The 17,578-nt window shown below is 44.6% G+C and overlaps 1 protein-coding gene and 3 non-coding genes across 5 annotated transcripts; 3 read left to right on the top strand and 1 right to left on the bottom strand.

The window, feature by feature from the left end:
- Positions 1-128: 128 nt before the first annotated feature.
- trnaw-cca lies at positions 129-200 on the bottom strand. The gene has a single exon. It is a non-coding gene; the product is annotated as a tRNA-Trp (tRNA).
- Positions 201-819: 619 nt separating this feature from the next.
- trnae-cuc lies at positions 820-891 on the top strand. The gene has a single exon. It is a non-coding gene; the product is annotated as a tRNA-Glu (tRNA).
- A 1,425-nt stretch (positions 892-2,316) lies between these two features.
- st6gal1 (ST6 beta-galactosamide alpha-2,6-sialyltranferase 1) lies at positions 2,317-16,533 on the top strand. 2 transcript variants are annotated; one of them, XM_041051411.1, is made up of 9 exons: positions 2,317-2,481; positions 4,040-4,131; positions 9,448-9,654; positions 9,887-10,255; positions 10,474-10,738; positions 11,063-11,160; positions 12,505-12,606; positions 12,722-12,896; positions 13,167-16,533. In XM_041051411.1, exons 2-9 carry the CDS (start codon positions 4,120-4,122, stop codon positions 13,436-13,438), a joined length of 1,500 nt encoding a protein of 499 aa, XP_040907345.1. In that variant the 5' UTR covers positions 2,317-2,481; positions 4,040-4,119; the 3' UTR covers positions 13,439-16,533. The 2 variants fall into 2 exon arrangements, with proteins under 2 accessions (XP_040907345.1, XP_040907346.1); XM_041051412.1 differs by lacking the exon at positions 2,317-2,481 and adding an exon at positions 3,071-3,119.
- Positions 16,534-17,272: 739 nt separating this feature from the next.
- Positions 17,273-17,344, top strand: trnad-guc. The gene has a single exon. It is a non-coding gene; the product is annotated as a tRNA-Asp (tRNA).
- Positions 17,345-17,578: the final 234 nt, after the last annotated feature.

The following is a 17,578-nucleotide window of genomic DNA, read 5'->3' as shown; positions in this document are numbered from 1 at the left end:
AGTAATGTTTCTGATTATTTCCACTATCGATTTGTCTGCTGAGTTGTATCTCGATTAACTGAGAAATTAATCCATTAACAGTTGAGTACGTAAATGATTTTAAAATTAAAATCTTTATCAAAAGATCTTGACCCCGACGTGATTTGAACACGCAACCTTCTGATCTGGAGTCAGACGCGCTACCGTTGCGCCACGAGGTCCTACACCAGAAAAAGCTATACTTCACTATATGAAGAACTGTAACTGCAACGCGTATTGACCGTTGTATATACATTTATGTTCTGTACCATTCTACTATTATGTTTTCTAGATGTTTGCAGTGAAACGCTTATCATCAACCACATCATCACAAAAGAGAAAGGGGAAAACAGCTGCACTGGCTAATGCTAATATAAATGGGAAATGGGAGAAGTCGTTTCGTAGCCTCAAGTGGCAGAAAAAAAGCCAACTTGCCTGCGTGGGCAAGAACTAAAGTCTCAGACACAGAAGAGATGGAGATGAAATGAAATGAAGGCGACATCAATGACCTGCTAACTAACGGCAGCACCGACTGTAAGACGATACAAGTTACCGGGAGATGGAGCTTATCAGCAGTTAGCAAGTCTAGCTAGCAGTTAGCAAGTCTAGCTAACTGTTAATAGCTAGCTAACTTCGGGGCACGGTTACAGAGTTACTCGCCACTGAGACGACCGGAGGAATTCAGTGTGGCCGAAATAAGTCAGTGTACGTTATGTCGTAGATTCTTCACTTCAGAACTGTCCGCCTTTGAACGGGGTCGGTTCGTTTAAAAAGTAAATATGAGAAAAAGCGTTATAGCCTTCCCTGGTGGTCTAGTGGTTAGGATTCGGCGCTCTCACCGCCGCGGCCCGGGTTCGATTCCCGGTCAGGGAACTAGCTTTTTTAATCTAATAAAGGCATCAGATGTGGGGTTGTTCTATTGAAGTTCATCGACCGCATGATTGGAGGTGATGTTCAGTCTGGGATGTTTTCCTGCTCACCACAGAGGTAAGGATTGGTTATCTGAGTTTCCTACCAGAATAGAGACAGAAATAAATAAATCATGGCAGTTATCAAAGGAAAGAATAAATCCATGGTTGTATGAAGAAATTGCAGAGCTGAATTGTCAGCTGATGATAAAGTCTGCAGGGATCTGAAAATGAATCGAACTGATTAAAAAAAGAAAGTGCCCATAACCACAGACACTGCATCAGCATTATTTAAATATCAGTAATAACTCAGAAGTACTCCCGCAGCATGATGACAGCTGCGGCGACAGTGATGGTGAAATTAAATATCAGACGTTAGTCCAGCACAGCCTGCTGCTGGTTAAAGCAGAGATGCCCTCTGGCTCCTGCTCGTCTTGCATCTTCGTCTTCCCTCCTTCTCTGCAGAGAGATTGCGTGTCTTGGCTGCTGCAGAGAAATCAGTCAAGTTAAACCTAACCCAGGAGAATATGGCCTTCAAAATAAAATATTAAAAAAGTAACTTTCTGAAGCTGAAACGTGTTTGTGGACATTCCCTGCAGCACACGAGTACAGGTATTTTTAAATATTTAGTGAGTAGTTATTTAACATAACTGTGAAGTTACAGCCACTGATATGAAACCACAAAGGAGATACCTAAATAATGAATCATTTGTGTTGTAGTCTGTTGTACATGCAGACACTATGGTGTCTGCATGTACCTTGATAATTTGATACTTGATAATTTCATGGCTTTTTTTGTTGATAAACAAAAATAAGAACAAAATTTTAAAAAGTAGGTGACCGCCTTATTTTATTTTGCCTTTAATAATGTATTCAGAGGTTTGGTTACACAGAAGAATGTGAAACAACAATAAAGAACATTTCGTAATGATACTTGTGTACTTTTACTTAAATACGGTTTTGAATTCAGGGCTCTAACGTGAACTTTTTTCACCTTTCTTGTCATTTCATTCTGTAGGTCAGAGGTGTCCAAACTGTTCCACAAAGAGCCGTGTGGCTGCAGGTTTATGTTCCGACCAATGAAGAGCACACAGTTTGACCAATCAGCTGTCTGAAGACTGAGATCAGTTGATTAAGTGAGTGCAGTCTGGTGTGCTGCTGCTTGGTTGGAACAAAAACCTGCAGCCACACGGGCCTTTGTGGACAGTTTGGACACCTCTGCTGTAGCTAAAGAAACCAAAATAGTCACAATGGTCACTCTCGGCTCTTATTTTGGAAAAAGAAAGCGGAAACGCCTTCTTCTTCCTGTCGCGAACTTGACGCTCGGCTCTGCAGCTTGTGCGGTCGCGGAGACGAGGACTCGCAGCTCCCGTCCGCGCTTCTCCAAATGCCGCCGCACACCGACAGCGGCCTCGGACCGGACGGACGGACAGCGGGACCCCGACGCACGAGACTCACGGGGAACATGGCGGGAACAACAACCTGCTCGGTACCGTAGCGACGATTAATCAGGAGAACGACGCGGATGGTAACGGAGGAGCATCACTGAGCACAGGTCAACGAACAGCAGCGTAACACCTTAGATAAGCTGGAGGTAGATGAGGCAGTTAAACGCATCTGTCTATCGATCTATCAATCGATCTGTCCATCGATCTGTCCGTCCATCGTGTAGCTTAATGGTCCTGTGGAGACTCGCATGGTCTCTGATGATGGCCTCTCCGCAGTATCTTATATATTATCTGTGCTCTTATTTTTTTAATTACGTTCATTAAATGCTGTAATTCAATAACCGTCACACGTTTTCTACTAAATTTACAAATATTGTTTCATGGTATAAAATACAGAATGAATGTACTTTCTGAGAAGGTACCAGGGATTTATAAGCTGTAATTTATGGCTTTATTAATGGTTAATAAATAATTGACTCATGCTTTACAGATCAGTTATAAGGCATTAATAAGAACAACTTCTGGGTTGCCAGGTTGTGGAAAATCCTCCTCCAGCAGACACTTTGTCTTTTTCCCTTTTTTAATTCATAAGGGGACGTCTCCAGTGGACTGTTGGACATCTGGACCATAATCCATTTCTGAACACATTCACTCAGAAAGACGTCTCCACATGTTTTGTTTTGTTCGACCTGCAGCTTAAAACCCAGAGATCTTTGAGTTCACAGAAGAAGAAGAAGAAAACCAGGTGACATTTAAATCTGAGAGGCTGGGAACATGAAGCGATCGACTTAGTGACTTAAACAGTTATCAGTATTAATTTTCTGCCATTCGACGTATCATTTCAGCTGCAGTTGTTTATACTGGGTGTTTTTTTATTATTGTTTATTTGCAAAAAGCTTAATTATGTAACGTAAGTTCCTCAGAATTGTACTTCAGTGCAGTACTTGAGTAAATGTACTTAGTGTGGAGACATTTCACTGATAGTGATCAGACTGAAGAGAAGCTGATATTAACAAACAGCAGTTTGTGTGTGGAGATTCTCCAGTGCTGAAAATATCTGGGTGTCCTAATTCATCATAATGGCTCATGTGGGATTTTATTGTAACGAGCCTCCAGAGCTTCCGTACAAAAATAGACCCATCTGTAGATTTTAAATTAGACCTTTCTGAAAAATCAGTCACATCAGTTAAAATGACCTGGAGTAATGGACTGTGGTGAGCTGGGAGGAGAACCAGTCTGTGTCACAGCTAAACAAGAATTATTGGTCTGGACAAGAATCAGGCAGCAAGAAGACAGACCACTGAGACCATCAGGACAAAAGCACACAGTCAGCCTTTAGTGAAAAACAGAGGGAAACACAGTCACAAACACAGTATCTGTAATACTCAATGCCTCAGGGAACGGTTGACCAACTATATTTTGTACAGTTGCTCCAAAACACGTTCCTGAAGATGTGAACTCACCTGTTTCTGTTCTCAGTCGCTGTAAAACGTATGAGAATCAGCTTTTTATTCTTAACTTTGTGAGTGGGAGTAAAAGTAGAATGTCACTTTTCAGTTTCAGTTTGATGAATGAGCCTGTTTTAATCTCTGTGTGTGTGTGTGTGTGTGTCATGCACACAGCTGACAGTGTGTATTAAATATATCTCTGTTTCTCCGTCCACAGAGGCGATGAGGGGAAACCTGAAGGCAGCAACCGGTTTCTAAGCAACAGCTACAGCAACACAGCGTGCGGCACCACACACCATGGCCTACAAGGTAACATCATCGCCGCTCACCACACCGAACAGCTTTAAAATTCTTCACACGTGACCGTGGTGTAAAATACAAATCCTCCGTGGTGGCTGTTGGAAAGCTCGGCTGCTGTTTCTCCTCAGGAGTGTGTGTTTTGTGTTGTGTGTTTTGTGAGAGGAGATCTCAGATGACTCACAGCTCCAGCTGTAGTAACAGTTAATGACGAGCGTGATTCATTCATTGCACTGTTACACCTGCAGCAGTGCGACTTACATCCACACACAAAGACTCTCACTCTGTAACACAGGGCAGGATTCACACTGTGATTTCACCGCATGAATCCGGTGCCAATGAAATATTCACCGGTTCCCATTTAACCGTAGGTACAGAGGAAGAAGTGGTGAAGAACGGAGAACGGGAATTTTAGAGGAAAGAGAAATAAATGATGACACACACACACACACCAACAAACACAAACAACACACACCAGGAAGGGGATGATTCTTAACAACCCTGAACATTATCTGCAAAATAGTATTTAAAAAGTATTAAACTCAGTTTCCTCAAAAACAGCTTCAGAAAGTTTCAGCGTCTGAAATGTAATTTTCAGCTCTGATATTTTCTCTCCTGTGGAGTAACTGAGCTCATCGACTGATCATGTGTCTGAAACTGAAATTAACAAATTCATTCACTCACTTTTTTAACTGGTTCATTCATTCATTGTGTGCTGCTTATATGAGTCCAGGCCTGGAGGGACTCACCCCCCCCCCGAATCCCAAAACAGGGAAACAGGGCCCCCGGACTGAAAGACACACAAAACAGCTTCAGATGAGGCCGTTTGTAGTCACTTTGCATCTCTCTCTCTCTCTCTCTCTCTCTCTCTCTCTCTCTCTCTCTCTCTCTCTCTCTCTCTCTCTCTCTCTGTCTCTCTCTCTCTCGTCTTTTAACTGAGCTCTGTGACATTAACAGTCACCTCATGCAGACTCTAGTCCAAGTGACCCCTGACCCCTCAGGCCTCTGGACATGTGCCCTGTAGGCCTGTTCAGGAATCCACACTGGTGACTGAACATACTGATGAACTGCGTTACTAAGAACAATAAAAGCTCTATGTGACATGGAAAAGCTCTTCAATGTGTTGAAGTTCATTTGGAGAAGCTGTAGAAACCCTGTCATGTCTTATTCATGTCCTCCGCACGCAGATACTCTGGAGTAGAAAACAAACGTACCACTGTCAAGTGCACAGCTGTGAAGGTTTCTGTTCTGAGCTCAGCTCAAATGGAAACATCATAAAACCGTGTGATAATGGAGGATTTGATTCTTTCCTGTGTCACATGATAGAAAACTAAAAAATGAACATTGAGTTTTGGACCAAAGACATGAGGAGATGTCACCTCATCGCTATTTCTTTCACTGTTCTCTGACATTTAATAGACAAAATCAATAGATTAATCAAAAAACGAGAAGAAAAGACTTTTGTTCGGACACGATCAGTTGGTGTAGTTAGAAGCAGGAGTGCTGTGTGGTTTCACTGGAAGGTTCCCTGCAGTCTGATTGCAGCAGTAAACACACTGGCAGAATAATAAATAAATAATAAGCTGAATGTCTTAAACAAGCTGAAAGTCTTATCGTGCTGGTGTCGGCTCGACTGCCTCCCCGGAGGATCTCTCCTGACTCTAACACCTGCATCGATTTAAGCTGCGTTCACAGCATGTTGGAAAACCTCCCGTTAGCTCGGCGTCGCGTTGAGTCTGGCTCCTTTTTAATTTGTTTAATTGTATTAATGATAATATTAGATTTGATGTCGAGCAGCTCAGAACTGCATCGGGGGCGTGAGCAGGTTTTCCCTCTCAGCAGATCCTGATTTCAGTCTGCGCTGAACTGAACGCAGCCTGAGGTCAGAGGTTACACGCGGCTCAGCCAATCAGTCGTACGGTCTGATCTGATGATTTCTAACTTTGTTCCACAGATTGAGATTGAGAGCTTCAGCCGTGCAGCTGGACTCTGTTTTCTGATGAGCTGAGCCGTAAACGTGTCGCAGCAGCCGACGGCAAACATCCAGCCTGCGCTTTGGTTCAGGGCTTCGCTGCTGCTGCTGCTGCTGACACGAACACAACCGTCCGACTCACTGTCAGTGTGCGCAGGCAGATTAACACGCACACACACACACACACACTACACACTCCTACCTTTTAATCTTGAGTAGTTTATGGCTCCATAAGTCCATCCATAATTCCATAATACACACACACACACAGGCTGCCAGAAGAGTGTGTGTGTGTGTGTGTGTGTGTGTGTGTGTGTGTGTGTGTGTGTAGGCTTGTTTTACTATACTTGTGGGGTCCGACAGTTTTGTGGGGACCAAACTGCAGTAGTTTAAAGGTCTGTCTGAGGGTTCAGGTTAGAATCAGGTTTAGGCCAGGATTAGGGTAAGAGGCCAGGGAATGTATTATGTCAATGAATGTCCTTATAGGGACAGTGAAGCAAACGTGTGTGTGTGTGTGTGTGTGTGTGTGAAGGCAGGGGATTTAGGGTGACATCTTTAAGCAGATATCGGGTGACACCACCATCTGTCTGAAGCTCTGCAGCCTGCGGCGCCGCAGTGATGCATTAATTCTTTCATTCATTCACTCCTTCATCCATTCATGTTTAGAGAGGGAGGTGCCGCCAGGCGTCACATCCTCCAGAGGTGCACAGCTGTGTGAGCAGCAGCTGATTCAAAGCTGGAGCTCAAGAGGTTTTCATCTGTGCTGACTCCCAGACTTTTTACCTCTGACTGAACCTGTTTCTCCACAGACCTCAGACCACGTAAAACCCTCAGACCCAGCAACAGTTACCAGGTCTTCTGTTTTTCTGTTTTCTCCTGGTTTAATTTCAAACAGTCATGTTTTTTTTATCCGGGCTGTAATACTCTTAAACCCGTCTGTTAATCTGTTAATGCTGTTTCGGTCTTTGGAGCCGGGGATAAGCACCAGTGTCTATCGTCACATAACTCTGAAATTTCACACGAAAAAGGACTGGACCAGGTGTGGAGCCCTGAGTGACGCCACGTGAGACGCCACCTGACGCTTGCTTCGTCGGGACGTCAGTGATGACAGTATTTCACACCTAAATCAGCCTGTGCACCGTCACCGTTCCACAGTTTGTCCTCCAAACAGCAAACAGCTGAGTTTTCCGCTGGTGAATATGGATCCGTATCAGCACAGTTTGTCTGTATTGATGGAAAAGCCTGTTATTCAGACAGATGAGGTTAACAGTGTGTGCTGTGCTCTGTGCTGCTGGTTATGCAGCAGCTCAGTGTGGATCAGGCTGCAGCACATTCAGCCTCTGACCAGCTGCTGAATGTAAACAGGAATAACACAGCAGGAGCAAATTGATTTGAGTTCTCTGCACTCGTATGCAGCAAAATGGGCAGTCATGTGTGTTTGTGTTCTATAGGGTCTGATAATGGATCCCATCGATCCCTGTCCTCCTCTGGTCCTTCTCAGTCCGTTGGGCCACACTGTGCAGCAGCAGGGAAAACAGCATAAACTGAGCACAGGATCCAGGGCTGGGCAGATTTTACATTTAATCTGGTTCAGATTCTCTTTTCCAGCCTTTTTGTTTAACCGCTTCCTCCTGGGGGGGGTCACCCCGCTGTGTTGCCGGGCCAGCTGGGGCCTAAAATCCTGGCCGGGCTGAGAGAGATGGCAGCGGGGACGCACGGCTCCATGTTTGGGAATATTTTGGAGAAACGTCAAGGAAACTGTGGTGAAAGCGGATAAGACGTCAAACTGTCCTTGTCCGGGTTGGTTTGTAAATCCCTCTGCATGTGACCTTCAGCTGCAGCGTCTGAAGGAATATTCAGCACAGAGGGGAAGAGTCGCGCTCCCAGCTAAAGCCGGACACAGTCAGTATGTTTGTCTCCTGGATAACGAGGCCTGATAGAGGTGCACTGAACCTGAGGGGGATCCGTTTCAGCTGGTTTATGCTAACGAGGCCTGTTTAAACCCGTTCTTCTGTTTGTTCAGCCAGAAATCTCTCAGTTGAATTATCTCCCTGACCGCTGCTGTGTTCATGAGGTAAACTGTTAACCAGGTGGTTGGTTCAAGATATTTCAGTGAATTCCAGTTAACACTGATGGGTTTTGTTTGACTCGGGGGACAGTCCCACACTGATGTTGCTCTGGGCTCAGTTAGTTCTCTGTGGGCCACAACCTGATGAATTAGCGACTGGAAGTAGATTTATAGACATTTATTCACAGAGGACACAGAGATAATGAGAAGAAGAGATAAATCACGTGTTCTTTTATTCTTTCCTTCTCCTCACTGTGAAAGATTCATGTTCTTTCTCTTAACCCTGCTCATTGGTGCTGAAGTCACAGCCTCGTGTGCCTGTTAGCTGGATCGAAATCAGGAGCTGCAGAAGCATCGTGGGAAAAAAGGCGACCGCTGACGCTTTCTTCTGTTTCTGTGCTGCACTTCCCCCATTTCCCTCTCTCTCTCTCTCTCTCTCATCCTTATTCTCTTTAGGCCTCTCTCGTCCCTCCTTCCCTCCTCTTGTGTTCTCTGATGAATCGAGCCATCCTCCTCCTCCTCCTCCTCCTCCTCCTCCCTGCTCTTTCTCCCTGATTTCACCCATCACCCGGGGCAGTGGTGGCGTTCTCCCTCAGCCTCATTCTTGTGTTGTTTCACTCACTTTCCTTCAACATGAGAAACAAGGATTCAGTGAAAACACATCATCTTCAAATGGCTTCTTGTTTGTTTGTTCTTGTGTTTGAATGAAATAACCCGATTCACTCGCTCAGGTCTCATGGATCCCGGATCAGCTCCGTACATCCATGAGAAATTATTTTGTCATTTATCTTATGTTAAATTCTGATTAGGAGTTAATGTAAATGTCGGCCATGATAAGAGTTTGTTGAATTCCCTAAATCCCGATGAAAAGATCCTCAGTGCCTCCGTAGCCCGTTACACTCAGGACCATCTCTTATGAGGGGAAAGCAGATCCTGCTGACCCACTTCCTCAGGCAAACAACAGCTCACAGAGCGTTGGCAGGGAGGAGCTGCCAACAAGTGGTTTCTAACACTGCATCAGTCCACATTTACTTTGCATAAACAGTCATTAAAAGTAAAATTATTCTATGGTGATAAAGACTAAAAAACTTCAGCACATTAAAGTGTAAAACTAAGACCTTTCCGACGTGGGAACAATAATCTGCAGTGTAGTGATCATGTTTTAGCTGATTCATCGGGTGACCTGTGAAAACTTTTACTGTCCTCGTTTTGTTTGTCTCATGCGTCTCTGACCCTGTGATAAACGTGTCTGGAGACAGCAGCCTGAGACCGTGTGTTTCCTCTGCAGATTCCCGGCGCGGCGATGGACAGAGTCAGCCTTCTGTGGCGTCTGAGGCGTCGTGCTCGCCGTGGAGCGCTCTGCATGGCCTTCTTCTGCATCTCCATGGCTCTGCTCTACGCCCTCTGTGCCGAAAACAGCGTGCCCGTTACCGACGCCATCTTTGGGGTCAGGGCCCGAACCCGGGCTCAGCCTCGTGCGCACTCTGTCATCAAGGTCTGTCATGGTCGGAGTAACCTCCAGGGGGCGCTGGGCAGAATGTGTTTTTGGCCACTGGTGGTGTCCACTGTGGCACTCACATTATTTCCTCTGGCAGCTATGAACCAATCAGTGCTCTAGAACAGAAGTGATCAGTTTATCAATCAATTAGTTGACTGACAGAAAATGAATGGCTGAAAATAACTGATGATTCATTGCGTCATTTGCCAAAATGTGACTGTTGCCACAGGTGCTGCGAGGAGGAGCCAAGCCCATGTACATTGACCCTCAGAAGCTGCCAGGTGTGGTCCCAGGTGACCCTCACCGTCCAATCCCTGTCCTCTCCTCCCCGAACCACACCCACGAAGCCGGGGACTTGCCGTCAAAGCGAAAGTCGAGAGAGCGGGAACCATCCGGGTTTTTCGGTCATCTGCTGCCGCGCCCCCTCAGGCGTGCCCTGGAGACCCTGTTTGGAGGCAGGCGGCGGGAGGAGCTGAGCGGCAGAGGGGGCGACGCAGAGTTCTTCGGGCCTCACGGGCTTCTGGGAGAGGTGTGGGATGATGAGATGTCCAGTAGCATGCTGGGAAGCAGACTGAGGAAGGTGGTGCAGAACTATCAGGTGAGAGTTAACATGACGACAAATATAACATCATCTTACAGCAGCTCTGATCAATATTTTTATATTGATGATGTTTGTTATGTTAGTAGCAACTAATGTGGCCTGGAGCCTCTAAGGCTCTGGAAAGTTCACTTGTTTCTAGCTCCACCCCCCAGTTTTTTTCCATCTTCAGACCAAATTATTCCTGATCCACATCCGAGTCTCTGCTTTTCTTCCAGGCCATGAATAAATATGGAGTCAAGGTTTCGGGCCCCGGCGGCGTGTCCATCAGGCCAAAGCTGAGCGGTCCCAAGCTTCTCTGCCAACTGAAGGACAAGGTGGAGGTCTCGACTTTGACCCCTGACCTCCAGCCATTCTCGTCACTGCCCTGGGCTTCTCAGCTGCCCTCGAAGCCGCTGACCTCTGACCTTGGGCCTTACAAGAGCTGCGCTGTGGTGTCGTCAGCGGGGTCGCTCCGCCACTCTGGACTTGGCAAAGAGATAGGTGAGATATTTAACCAGATGTTTAAATAACTGCTGGGTCTCGGTGTGTGGGACGATGTGTGTCTGTATGTGTGTCAGAGGATAAATATAAATTTGAACCTAACTCTTTATTCTTTTTAAACAAACACATATGAAATTTCTCTGAGACCTTCAGACTGCCTGTTTCTTGACTAAACACTAACATCTGGACCTTTTCCACAGAAAGTGTTGCTGTTTTTATCAAACATCTGTTTTTATCACAGACATAGAAACTGAAAATGTGTTGCATCAGCGAATCAGGAGGTTTCACTTCCACTTAAAAAGTTTTTTTTTAATCAAATCACAGACTCGCATGATGCCGTGCTGCGCTTTAACGCTGCCCCCACCTCCGGCTACGAGAAAGACGTCGGTTCTAAAACCACCATCCGTCTCATCAACTCACAGGTAAACACACAGTCAGGTCACAGTATCTGTGTGTGTGCGTGCGTGTGTGCGTGCGTGCGTGCGTGCGTGTGTGTGTGTGTGTGTGTGTGTGTGTGTGTGTGTGTGTGTCAGCTACTTTTGTACCACTTCAGGACCAAACCAGGACAAAGACACTGGTGCTGCGTCTCTTTCCTTTGAGCCCATTAAGATGAATGGCACGCAGAGAATGAATGAAATATTCAGAGATCGTATTTTAATCACAGCTCAGTGTTAAAACTCACTGGTAAGCTAAAAAAATAAAATAAAGGACGTTCTGCGTTTGGTTCCACTTCCTTTGTGTTCCTGGTTGCACAGCACTGGACTGTAACAGTAGCAGGTTCTACCAGCTGCTTGTATTCAGTGAACACTGGTCTGGTTCTGCTCGGGGCCGTTTTTCTTTGAACTTCTTTGGGGTTTTGGAGCTTAGACAGACCTTTGTCAATGTCGGTGACTCTATAAAGAAAATACATGAAAACAGTCATTAATCTAAGTCCTGCCAGCAGCATCAGGCTCAGGAATATTAAACATGAAGACAAATACATTTTTTGTATGTGAAACTGTTTGTGCAGTGGGTCCAGGAAAGCAAATCTGACTGGTTGCTGTGGTAACTGTTTGGTGTTCATGCTGCTTTCAACTATTTTTCTCCTCATGTGTGCACGATTTAAAAAAAATGAAACGTTCATTAGGATGAAATATCAAACATCTAAATCTCAACACTTTTTATTTATTTTAGAAATTCAGCTGAATTCTGTTTTTTTACTTTATTTGACATTTTCCTAAAAGCACATCTCATTTTTTCGCCTCTTAAACGTTTGGTTTCAGCCGTAGATTCCAGCTTCAAATTCAGATTTATTCTGTGCAAACAACATATATAATACTGACACAGCAGGAATGAAGTTCACCACATATTGGGACATATTTGGTGCCTTTATGAAGCTTGTTGTCTCCACCAGAATCTGAGACACAGACCTGTGTGTTTGAGCGAAGTTCAGCTGCACAGCACGAGTCTGTGCAGACACGGTGGAGCTGAGGAGGCTGATCTTTGAGCTGATTCTCAGATGAGCTGTAGGAGTTGAGCAGGAGGAGAGCAGCAGCAGAGATGAGCTGTTGGTGGGTGTTTTTAGATGTAAAGCTTCACAGTGGAAGCAGCTTCACTACTGACAAAACCAAAGCCAAGCACCAGTTTGTGGATTTCAATTTATATTCAGTGTAGTTTGTTTGTCGCTTTGATGCCACTGAACAGTCCAGATGTTTAGTTGCTGTGCCTCTGGATAACACACATACAGTACATTTGGTTTTTAAATGTTGTTGTTTACCTGTCTGCAGGTGATGGCGTCTGATGAGCATCGTTTCCTGTCCAGTTCTCTGTACAGCTCAGGTGTTCTGGTGGCCTGGGACCCCGCCCCCTTCTCCGCTGACCTCGCTCAGGTCTATATTTTTCATTTTTATAAAACTCAGCATTGTGTGTCCTGGTCACACTGTAGTTCAGCCGGATGCTCAGTGATTCTCAGCTGTTGAAGGTGAAACTGTTTGCCCCCAACAGTGGTACAACAGGACAGACTACCCCATCTTCATCCAGTACCAGAGATACAGGAGGCTTCATCCCCTGCAGCCGTTTCACATCCTGCATCCTCGCTTTGAGTGGCAGGTGTGGCAGAGAATACAAGACAACATGGCTGAACCCATCCAGAAGAACCCGCCCTCCTCCGGCTTTCTCGGTACGTCGAACATCAGCTCCTTCACTTCCTGTTCACGCTGCGATCTAAAAGCAACTGCTGCACACAGTGTGGTCTTACACAGTCGCACTGCTGAAGCTCATTCAGGCAAAAATAAAATGAGTGAACCTGTGACGGGTTCAGTGCTTTACATGAGGACATGACTTTGGATTTCTTAAAGAAAGAGCAGCTGCTGATAAAAACCTCACCGTGCTGGAGACGGTTACTGTGACAGAATTTATAATCACATCTTCTCCTTTGTGTCCTTCTCAGGCACCGTCCTGATGATGTCGCTGTGCGAGGTGGTGCACGTTTACGAGTTCCTGCCGTCACGGAGAAAGACAGAGCTCTGCCATTACTACCAGCATTTCTACGACGCCGCCTGCACGCTCGGCGCCTACCACCCCCTCCTGTACGAGAAGAACCTGGTCAAACGGATGAACCAGGGCTCTGACAGAGACATCTACACCCACGGACGCGTCACGCTGCCTGGGTTCAGCACGCTGAACTGCACCCAGGCTGCTGGAGGTTCACCCGACCACTGACTGAGAAAAGCAGTGAAGCACACACACACACACAAACACACACACACACACATCAACACACACACACACGATGCAAACCAGAGCCCTGCATGACGAACACGTAACAACAATGACAGACGCATGAAAACTTCACACTCACTGCCGAACAAAATGAACGCCGTGCCACTCGCTATAAATATGGCATGTCGTCACCACACACTGTAAACACTGCAGTACACACAAGTCTTCGTCATAACACACACATGCTGGAGCCCAGTCAGCTGAGAGATGTGCCTGTTGTTCACACACACACACACACACATACATACAGTTTTCATCCCTGAGCCCTGAAACAACCCTGAGCTCAACCTTTAAAGGACCATACCACTAACTTTGAAAGTTTTATTCAGCGGACCAAAACCTGTGTACACTTATCACAACTGCCAAACTTTTTCTAAAGTGGTGGTTCCCAGATGTTTCGACACCTTAAAAAGAAGCATTTGTCTGCTTATGACCAGGCAGCTGTTGTTTTCCTGTTATTTGAATATTTCTGAGAAGTTAAATCATCCAGCACTTTACCACACATCTCTCTCTCTCTCTGCCATATATATATATATATATATATATATGTGTGTGTGTGTGTGTGTGTGTGTGTGTGTGTGTGTGTTTGGTTAAATTAAATCTGACCCCTTGTAGCCACAGTTCCAAAGCACACGTTAAAGTAAATATTCTCTTGTTCAAAACCAAACAGTGATTTAAAAAAAACTGACTGTGGCACATTAACTGTGTCAAACCTGCTTCAGGTCTAAAAACAGATGCCATGGTATACACAGTTTATGGTTAATGGACTGAAACACGGACAAATGAACAGTATGGTCTTTAAATCCTGATCTTAACCAAACCAAAGTCTTAGACTGAATCCTGAAGAAGTCAGATTTGGCCAAATGGACCTCATTAATCAGAAATGTCCTCAGCTCAAACATCTACGTGACAGAAGTCCACCATTCAGACCTGAAGGGGTGTGTGTGAATGTGTGTGTATCCTGTAACATGTTATTTCTGCCACTGTGAGGCGCTGCAGTCCAGCCCTCACTCCGACACTTCCATATCTGACCTTGGCACGTCACTGTACGAACGAGGCAGAAAACACAGCTTCAGGCCTGTTTCACGTCACCTGGATTTTAGTCTTTTACTGCTCTATTTTCAGGGTCTGAAAAGCAGGTCCTCAGTTTGCAGGCTCCTGTGGCTCAATGCCAGCAGCATCCGCCTGGGACCGGCGGCGTAGTGACGTCCACCAGGCCTTAAAACTGTCAAGGTCAAAAGTAGCAGAAAATAGTTGATTGATAGTTTGTCCAGAAAACCTGGAAAGAGACGTCGCTTCTGAATTTTCTAAACATCTTTTCTTGACAACAAACTAATTTCAGTTCACCACCGTTATATTTCAGAGAACACGATGGGAGGACTTCACTAAAACATCGGACTGCTCCTTTAAGACGACTGACCTTCTCTGACCAGTGATCCAACAAAATGTCCCGCCACTGAAAATAATAATAGAAAGTTTGTACCCTCTTTGTGGACCCTGTAACAAACTATACCCAGTGATCTTTTTATAATCTGTGTATAGTGTGTATATTATGGCAGTAAAACCCCTGACGCTGCCCTGTGCTGTGATTCTCAGCTGGTCGTTGAGAGGAACATCTTAAAGCTAAAATAAATAATCACATTTCGAATCGCAGCTTTGACGCTGAGGAAATTTTCCCAGCTCACACGTCTGCATCGATGTTGTGTTTTCAGTGTTATCACAGTACAGAGCAGCCTCGGGGGAATCCTGACTTTTATTCTACTCTTACTGGCGCATGTGTACCAGCTGTAAATGTTTTCTCCAAACTAGTGTAGCAACAGGAGAAAACAAGAACAAACGACATCTCTGATGAACAGAGAGTTTATCCGCATGGCACGAATGCAGCTTCTCCTCCGTCATTTTTCTTCACTGAACATGATGCAAATCACGCATATTGTTATTGGTGTCATCATATGTGAGCCAGGTTATCTGCATGCAAACAGAAACAATGAGCCTGGATTTGACAGTGAAGGATGGACTTTATCAAACGTCCTCAGCCTGATCATCAACCAGGCAAAGGAGGAAACTGTAGCTCCAGCTGCCTGCCTGTCAGAAAGGTTTGCTTACTCGATTAATTTCAAATTCATTAGGGAAACTGCACCACTCACATAGAGAGTGAGCTAAGGCAGGTCCTGCATTGTTAGCTAAAGCTTGGCGGACACGGTTCGATGTTGCACTGAAAGTAAAGACAGAAAAATGTCATGTTTAGGATCAAATGGTCAGTGTCTGCCCAGCGTTACGCTGCTGCCCTGACACTGAATCTAGTTTTAACACTTCATTATTTTAGTTTCTATTGTGCTCACATGGTGCATAGATAAAGATGTGTTTATTCAGATTTCCACAAACTAACTGATGCTGATCCAGCACAGGCGTACTGGTTGCACTGGTCGGTTCCTGGGCCTCTCAGCACACGCTGTGTTGAAGCTGTTGTTTTCCAATCATTTCAGTTTCATGTTTGTTTGTTTTTTACCAGGACTTTATTGTTTATTCAGGAGGCACTTGAATAATTGATGTCATTGCATTTCAGAGGAAAACTAGGAGAACATTTTCTCCCTATGCAGTTGCACTCTCGTCCCGACTCCTGCTCCTTTCATTTCAGGCGTCACTGTAAGTTTCTGTGAAAGCTTCTGATGTTTTCTTCCAGCTTACAGATGCACTCTTCCTCTGTTTTGCCTTCAGTCTCTTGGTTTCTGAGAGTTGGTTGTTAAGCTGTTAACATTGTGTTTCATGTATTTTTTCCTGATCACTTGTCACTTGATGTGAGAACAAAAATGCCTCAGAAACATTCAGCTGGCTTTTATGATTCCTTTTGTTCCTTTCTTTCTGTTGGTGTTTTTATGACGTGAACTCCCAGCACTGCCACGTGTTCCTGTTTGAGTTCAGTTTAATTCATCTTAAGTGGACATAATTTCATTTTATTAAATATAACATAACATTTTTATATTATAGTAACAGTAGTACTTGTATAGAATGGTTCTTTTTGTTTGTTTGTTTGTTTGTTTGTTTGTTTGTTTGTTTGTTTGTTTGTTTGTTTGTTTGTTTGTTTTGGGGTTCTATTTGTTTTTGTTTTGCTGATGTAATTATGTTTTGAGCCAGTTTAACCAGTGACTAAAGAGTCTGAAAAAAGGTTGAGAACCACTGATTTAACATCCTCACTGCCTGAATTTTACATTTCACATTCACACAGGTGATAAAACACCTCATGCTTCTGTAGTTCAGTAACAGTGTATTTTTAATCCTGCCTACATCTGACACCAAAACCAAGGCTGTAAATGAGTCATCATTATTATTATTAGTACTGTTGTATTTTTGAACTCCTTCTGTTACAGACACTGTCCCTGAACTGTTTACACGATGTTTGTTTGATGACTTTATGTTTCAGGTGTTGCGTCAGCTGTTTTATCTGTTTAAGCAGGAGGGAGTGAAACACCTCTGGATGTTGGGATGAAGAAAATGTGTGTATTTAAAACTTTGAAGCTGAAGCTGTTGATCAATAAAGAACAGACAAAAAAAAACAGGCTCTGGAAATCATTCATGAGGAGTGAAGTGAAATCAGGATCATGGGATCATGAGGGATTTATCAACGTAAGCAAATCAAACAGAAATAAAGTGAAATGCAACACAGGGTTGTTTGTATTTAATATTCTAAATGTATGAGCATATAGTTTCAGACAAAAACCAAACACCAGCAGTCCACTGACCGGCTGCATGTGGTCAGGTGAAGGATCTCACCTGTCCTCGTTAGTATAGTGGTCAGTATCTCCGCCTGTCACGCGGAAGACCGGGGTTCGATTCCCCGACGGGGAGTTGTTTTCTGACATTTGCTCTTCTTACCTCGTACAGTGACACAGTTTGGTCGCATACAATCAGCTGACAGTTTATTAAGTAGAAGTAACAGAAAAGTGTGAAATTGTTTCAACCACTTACCATTTCTGAGACCTGAAGGCACCATTGGTCAATTTTAACCAACCGTCCGTGAAGGCAGCGCGAAAGGAGCGTCGTCCTACGTGGTTTCTGTTAGCTACGTATTAGTCACGTGAT

Source organism: Toxotes jaculatrix, chromosome 12 (assembly GCF_017976425.1).
Source record: "Toxotes jaculatrix isolate fToxJac2 chromosome 12, fToxJac2.pri, whole genome shotgun sequence".
In the NCBI taxonomy this organism is placed as follows: domain Eukaryota; kingdom Metazoa; phylum Chordata; class Actinopteri; family Toxotidae; genus Toxotes; species Toxotes jaculatrix.
The sequence above is the reverse complement of the archived record's forward strand: the minus strand, read 5'-3'. Positions and strand labels throughout refer to the sequence as shown.

What these genes read in the sequence shown, in the direction of transcription:
- st6gal1 (XM_041051411.1), top strand. An exon ending in GTGCGCACTCTGTCATCAAG is followed by an intron (nt 9,655 to 9,886) that starts GTCTGTCATGGT and finishes CTGTTGCCACAG; the next exon opens with GTGCTGCGAGGAGGAGCCAA. An exon ending in TGGACTTGGCAAAGAGATAG is followed by an intron (nt 10,739 to 11,062) that starts GTGAGATATTTA and finishes ATCAAATCACAG; the next exon opens with ACTCGCATGATGCCGTGCTG.